General features: G+C 36.1%; 1 protein-coding gene across 2 annotated transcripts in view; it reads right to left on the reverse strand.

The window, feature by feature from the left end:
* The window catches only part of LOC138003748 (vacuolar protein sorting-associated protein 11 homolog), an 80,828-nt gene that overhangs the window by 23,484 nt on the left and 49,844 nt on the right, over window positions 1-7,500 (reverse strand). For both annotated transcript variants that reach the window (XM_068849971.1, XM_068849970.1), the window contains exons 20-23: window positions 7,006-7,047; window positions 6,459-6,526; window positions 5,984-6,062; window positions 5,078-5,192 (exon numbers count right to left, since the gene is read on the reverse strand). In XM_068849971.1, the coding sequence (XP_068706072.1) occupies window positions 5,078-5,192; window positions 5,984-6,062; window positions 6,459-6,526; window positions 7,006-7,047 (304 nt within the window). The remainder of the gene's footprint in view (window positions 1-5,077; window positions 5,193-5,983; window positions 6,063-6,458; window positions 6,527-7,005; window positions 7,048-7,500) is intronic.

Raw genomic sequence — 7,500 nt, forward strand, 5'->3', positions numbered from 1 at the left:
AGAAAGTTTAAAAGTTGCCGATCTTAGATCTTTTATTGAAAATGCAAACCAAAAATACGATCAAGTTCTGATGAAACTCACTGAGCAAGAAAAGGAATATAAAGAAATCAATAAGGAGAATAAGTTCTTGAAATCTACAGTAAACGTACAAGATTCTCAGATAAAGAAATTGATGTCTGCATGTAATGAGTTGGAACAGTACTCGGAGAGAGTGCCTAGAAATCCAAGGGATACCAGTCTCAGAAAGCGAAGATACGAATAAGCTGGTTATGAAAGTTGGCGAGCTTGTGGGTGTTCCAATTGAACAAGATCATATTTCATTTTCTCACCGGTTGCCTACAAGCAGCAAGTACAAAGGCAAGAAAGCCGACCCTGCAAGAATTGTTAAATTTGTTCGTCGTGATGTCAAGGAAAGGTTATACAAGAGTCGAAAACATTTCAAGGATTGTACCACACATGATCTTGGTTTCCAATCTACATGTAAGAAACATATCTATATAAATGAAAGTTTCACGGAAAGTAACAAAGAACTGTTCAACGAGTGTGTGAAAACCAAGAAAGATCTGAAGTTTATGTTCATCTGGACTTCATATGGTAGAATATACTTGAGGAAAACCCAGGATAGTTCTGCTATCATCATCAACAACAAGGATGACCTGAAGAAGCTACGTCCAAATCAGTAATTAGAAAGTGACTGCATTAATATTATTATATTTTTAATTAATTAATTATATTTATTTATTAATGTAATGGCTTCCAATATCTCAAATTGCTCTTGTGGAGCTAATGTTAATGAGTTTCGTGAGGAAAGATCTGCTGAATTAGGGAGTTTACCTATGCTTAATATCGTCTCTCCAGTATCAAATATTCCTTACCTTTGGAATGTTGATATTGATTTACATATGCCTTCAAATATGAATTTTGGTTACTATACACTACATGACTTTCACAGTAATAATAATAATATAATAGAGTGCTTATCAAATCAAAAGGCATTCTCGGCATTGCATTGCAACATAATATCTTTGCCAGCTAACCATGACAATTTTATTCATAATTATGTTATCTGAGTTAAATCATTCATTCCCTTTGACTGGACTATATGAAACAAAGATCTCTCATGGTAAAGATTCGCTTGTTGATGTTGAGTTATCAAAATATGACTTTGTTTCTGAACCCAGTTATACTAATGCAGGAGGCGTTGCTTTCTATATTAAGAATGATTTTAAGTACGTCACTCGAACAGAACTGTCTGATCATTTAACAAACTTTATTATTCTAAATAGATTTTCTGATGTGTCATCAATACAAAACTATATAGACGGGATTATTCGAACTTTGATCAATCTGTATTTCTTGACGATGTCAGATCAGTTAACTGGCAATCAATTCTAGAATACGACTCTGACCCTTCCAGGATGTTTGATTCTATTTACCAAACACTTCGTCAAATTGTAGATAGACACATTCCTATTAGATAACTCTCCAAAAGTGCACAAAAATTATATTCTAAACCATGGATAACACCTGCACTAAAGACCACAATTCGCGTGAAAAATGCATTATATAGAAAATACCTTAAGACTAAATCTGTATATGTTATATGTTTATTGTAAATTCAAATACTAACGAAATAGGCTTAGTCACTTATTAAGAGTAAGTAAGAGGGTATATTCTAGCAATTATTTCTTAATGAATATTAATAATAGTAAAAGGATTTGGAATGGTATCAAAGAGATAGTTCGCTTTAAACCAAAACAAGCCAGAAAATTATCAAAATTGTTCAAAGCAATGTTGAACTAACTGACCCAAAATTGGTTGCGAATGCATTTCATAATTACTTTGCAAATGTACACTGTAGGAGTTAATCTGGCCAGATTAATTCCTGATGTTGATCAATCTCCATTAGAGTATCTCCAAAATCCCTCATGCAAAAATTTCTATTTATTTCCAGTAACTCCGGTTGAAATTGAAAACGAAATCAGTCATCTAAAATCTGATAAGGCCACTGGACCATTCAGTATACCTGTGAATATACTTAAAATTCTCATACGTGTTATATCAGTGCCCCTACCAACCTTATTTAATACCTCTTTATCAAATGGAATCGCACCTTCTAAGTTTAAGGTTGCAAATGTAATTCCAATTCATAAAAAAAGATTCTCATACTGACTTGAGTAATTATCGTCCAATGTCTTTACTTTCTACATTCAAAAAGCTCTTAGAAAAAATTGTGTCTGGTAGACTTTTAAAATTTTTAGAAAAGGAAAAGATGCTCTTTCAGGGTCAGTTTGGTTTCCGTTCTAATAATTCAACTGATTTTGCCATTCTTAGTATTATTGACAAAGTTCAACATGCAGTTGATCAAGGTGACCTATGATGTGGCATTTTTCTAGATTTTAGTAAGGCATTTGACACTGTAGATCATGCTATTCTTGACTTCTATGGAACGAGATGCTTCCGTGAAGCATTCACTGGGTTGCCTGTGGTACGTGTTACAGAAAATCTGAAGGCACTGAATTGTGTGGTATTGAACTACAGCACTCCAGTCTCTGAAGAATAAAAAATAAAAGAGAAGCGAGAAACATTGGCTTCTGGGCTGACATGTTGATAATTTTCAAGTTCCCTGACAACTTCTTTTCACCACAAGTTTAAGAGTGCCCTCTAGGCATCTGACAGCTTTGTAATACCAAAGTTCACTGAAGTTAACCCTATCTGGCGGGGTTAGTATCTGGATGGCAGACAAAACAATATACCCCTCATAAACAGAAGCATCGAACCGAAAATACTATTAACGCTAACAAATGCGAACTCAGCAAGGTACAGATTTTGTTAGCTTGCTTTATGCCAAACAAGAACATCATTCTAAAAGTTTATTCTACGCAAAAAGTAGGTTCTGGAGGTAATTTTGAGAGTGGAAATCAAGGTTACGCGGCAGACGGCAAATACAAACTCACGATTTAATTCAGTTAACACACCAGAAAGACGCTAACCTCATTTTGACAAGAAAATGCTTTACTATTGCCATAAAAACTATCCAGTTAAGCTCGCATATCATAAAAGCATGGTGAATTCATAAAGGCCACCTTTTCCAGCGAACAAGTTTTTGAAACAAACAACATATTTGCTATTAGAGGCAAAAACCCCTTCTATTTCATTACGTGCGTGAAGAGAAGAAACTCAATCGTGTCAAATATGCACAATATTGCAACAAATTAAATTTCAGGATCAAACCGTTTCCATGAAGAACCTTTTCCTTGAATAATGAAGCACAAAATACACGACAAGCTTTCTTTCAAACAATTCTTGGCTGTCACATTTCCAATTATTTTTTTTACCTGAAGACTGTGCAGAGTTGATCACAGATCCACGTGCATGTGAGGTGTTCGATTCGTGCTCTGTATTTGTTGAACCCATACGTTATCAGAGAATTTTCCATTTGGTTTCAGTGTTCTACATAACAGCACACTTGGTAAAATATTATTTAGAAATACAGCTCACTTTGATTTCGGCTTGACGGGCGATAGATTGTTATTGAAGTCCATTACTGGTCACTTTTGAGATTCCAGGTGTTGGCTTTTCACCACCTGCCTACTTTAAAAACGCCATTCGCGTTACATGACTTGCGACGCCATTGCAGGCTAAGTTAATGATTCTACTGTGTCCACCAGAGAAATCTACGCATTTCCACTACCCTCTCGATCCTAAGAAAATACGAGCAGAAGGCTCTATGCACAAAGACACCACTAACCAGGAGAGGGACAGGGAAGACTTTTACCGACACGGAAAAAAAACTAAAAAATCTAAAACGAACAAATCCCACCCACTTTCCGACTGGGATTGCCATACTGGCAACCCAGTAATAAGGAGTATTGCAAAGGATTGGTTTACTTTATATCTTAATAACTAATTGCCTACAATTTGTTTGGGGTGCAGGGATGGCGCAGTGGTGAGAGCACTCGCCTCCCACCAATGTGGCCCAGGTTCGATTCCTCGACTTGGCGTTATATGTGGGTTGAGTTTGTTGGTTCTCTACTCTGCACCGAGAGGTTTTCTCCGGGTACTCCGGTTTCCCCTCTCCTCAAAAACCAACATTTGACTTGTCGTGTTAATTGTTAATTTCACTTTACAGTGTCCCCAATTAGTGCTCCAGCGCTAAATCCACTAGACACTTAAATAAAGTTCCTTTCCTTTCCTTTCCTTTTGTTACTGTTAATGGCATAGAGTCTGACCTTACTAAAATATACTGTGGTATACCGCAGGGATCAGTTCCTTATTACCTTCTGCTTTTCATGCATTCTTCTCTCAAGTAAGTAAGATCCATCATTACAACACACGATCTGCAGCTAAGCAGTTCTTTTACCTTCCAAAAGCTAGAACTAATTATGGAAAATTTAATATTAGATTTCAAGGACCGATCTGGAACTCAATTGATTACAAGACTAACGCTTTTTTCTCTTTCTCAATTTAAATAAAAACTAAAACAACATTATCTCTTCGCTGTACTAATATTGTAATAGCTTTGTACTTCGTAACTTCCATTCTACTCTTTTGCTCATCCTATAGTAATACGTGCTGGTGTGCGTGTTTTGTGTGTAAACAGTCTGCTGTCCTGCCATATTGTACCCCGCACAATACACTTATTTAAATTTTCTTACTGAAGCTGGCTTCTTTGTGTTTTTAACTTTTTTTATTTCAAGAAGTCAGTACCCTTCTTAGTTACATGTAATTAATTAATTTAACAACTTGTAATTAAATAACTATAATATCCTTCTTTCGGTACAATAAATTATTGTTGTTTGTTGTTGTTAAACCAACGGTCTCAGAAAGCTAGTCTTAAAAATGTGGGTCATTGTTATGGAAGTCAAGATTCAGCAAAAAAGGAATCCAGCACAAACAAACAGGCCAGAAGAACAGATGCAAAGAATGGCGAGTACAAAATGAAGAGTACAGAAAAACAAATAAACAAGGCAGCCGGTTGTGGAAGCAGCAAGTGGGAAAACAGTTGAAAGGAAGAACAATGTCGAAGGAAAATTTATAGGAACGAAAAAAAAAAGGAAAAAACTGCTTCGCTCACGTTCTTGAAGGCGTTGTGGTCTGTAATCAGTGCAAAGCACTTTCAGTAACTTTGTTGCTTCATCAGGAACAGCATTCACTAGGCTTTTACCATACTTTTTCATGTTATCTTCAGCCTACAAGAGCAATACAGTGAATACATAAAATGGTGAACACTGCTTCAGTTCAGCCAACTACAGACAGAAGTCGGCGAACTGATGTGTCACTATTTTTTGGACACTACCGTTGAGCAAAGTAAACCTTTGGAGCTTAGCAATTACATAGTTCTGGTAACAATGGTTTAACCACTCAGCTTCGACCGACGGCGGGTACATCTGCAATTATAGTACCATGGACGAGATGGTAGGTTTCAAGTCAAGTAAAACATGTAATGATAAATTCATATGACATGAGTGAGGGACACGTCCAACATATTAAGCTAAAACCTGGTTGCTCCTAATGGGAGTTGACGCAAAATTGTCATTCCCATTTCTATTTCGGATGCTACAATATACATGTACCAATCGGTAAGCTGTTTGCTTTACCCACTGGAAACTGAAATCAACGTTGAAAGGGTGGCATATTTTCCGGTGTACGCGAATTTTTATCCAAAGTGCATTTTTACGCTGTTGTTTTGTAACAAAATACTCAGTTGTTCAATTGGCAAAACAACCTCCAAGAAATTTGAACATAAAAATGATTCAGGGAAACAAAAAATGAACAATTTGCATATTTGTTAAGAAATTAAAAACAAAATGGAAAAAATAATCTGATGACGTTGTTTTTAAAAATTTCAACCGTTGAATGTGGAAGAAGGTCAATACCGGTACTTATCTCATAATCGTTCAAAACATTTTATAAAATCTAAAGTAAAACATTGTGCGCACAAAAAGTGCTAATCTGTACAGGTACATTGACTCAAGCTTACCTCATAAAAGTCTAATTTTCCAATGTACGACAAGGCCCTTTGGTAATCTTTCAGATCTTCAAGTTGGATCTTCAGGTATCTGAGACAAAAGCGTGTCAAACAACAAAGTGGTATTTGCGACTGGATGAGGAACGAAAAGAATGGAAAATGTTTTCTCACACATCTCTGGGGTCTGGACTTGAGGGACCTTAAGTTACGTGCTCAGTGCGTCTGTCACGTCCTTTTTGGACTCAAATTTTAGAGCCCCAGTTCCCACTCAACCCTTAATGAATCAGAGAACTTCGCAGTATTGGTTGGATATTGTTTTTGAAGATTGCTGGTATCGGTAGTGATGCCTTCATTGTATACCATGCCAGGCTAGGTTTGTTTGCGAAGTAAAATAGTTGGTCAGCTTGACAATAGCTCCCAGAGTTGTGTGAGAAGAATTACTTCCTTGGCTTAGAGGGGACTTCCATTTCTGCCCAATAGTACTTACAAATCATGCTGCTCATATTTCTCTGCTAAGTAGACTGCATGTCTGAAATACCCAGCTTGGCGACAAACCTAAATGACAAATGTTTGGTCTTACTCTCTAAGATTCATTAAAATTAATGTAGCATCTGACTTCGTGCTTGAAATATGCTTCATTAAATTTAAGGAACTAAAACTGACCAAAAACTGGTATAAAACAAATTGTTCTACTTCTGTGGCGGGAGGTATACAATAGTCAGCAAGATAACCGCTAATAATATAAAATTTCACTTTAAAAGTCTGTTATTTGTGCTTATGCAGTAACTGTATTTTGCTGAAATTTACTCTTGTATTTTTATTTTATTGATGGTTCTTTCTTCACACTGGCCGAACAATCAGTGGACATACGTTTCCGTTCTACTTTGTCTATCTCTCTAGCTCGTCCAAATAGAAACAATATTTGGTGAAACTATTTTAGCGTTAAGAAGATGTCCTCATTTGTTAGTAAACTCATCAAGACCGCTTGACTACCAAAAGTACCATTGGTTTTGATTGTAAAGGAAGTTACATACCTTTATGGCAGTTTCAACATCAAAGTTTAACTCTCGATCAGTCTGGAACGGAAAAATAAATTAATAATTAAACAACAAGGTGAAAACGATGACAATAATTAAGATGTGATTGTGACGATGTTGAAGTGCAAAACATTGAAAACCATGCTCTCATGTTTTGTTAGCGATCTCAACAGAAAGAAACCAAGCGAGATTAAACAGATGATAAATTCCAATTTGGAAACGGTCCTCCCTTTTTTCTATTGGTCTCTATGAGGGTGAGAGAACATCACTGTTGTGCTAAAAAACTTTTTTGCTTACTTAAAGTTCTTAGTCTCTGCAAAAAAAAAACAACAACAACAACAAAAAAACAAATTCATAATAGCAACCAGCATCATGATATTAATCCTCATCAACCCTCGTAACTTCTTCTCACTTCTTATTGGCTGAAAAGGGTGAAGTTCTCAAGTAACACAGGTGCAAATTACAAGTGCATGTTTCCAAGTTTACAGTTGA

The sequence above is a fragment of the Montipora foliosa genome, chromosome 5 (assembly GCF_036669935.1).
Source record: "Montipora foliosa isolate CH-2021 chromosome 5, ASM3666993v2, whole genome shotgun sequence".
NCBI lineage: Eukaryota > Metazoa > Cnidaria > Anthozoa > Scleractinia > Acroporidae > Montipora > Montipora foliosa.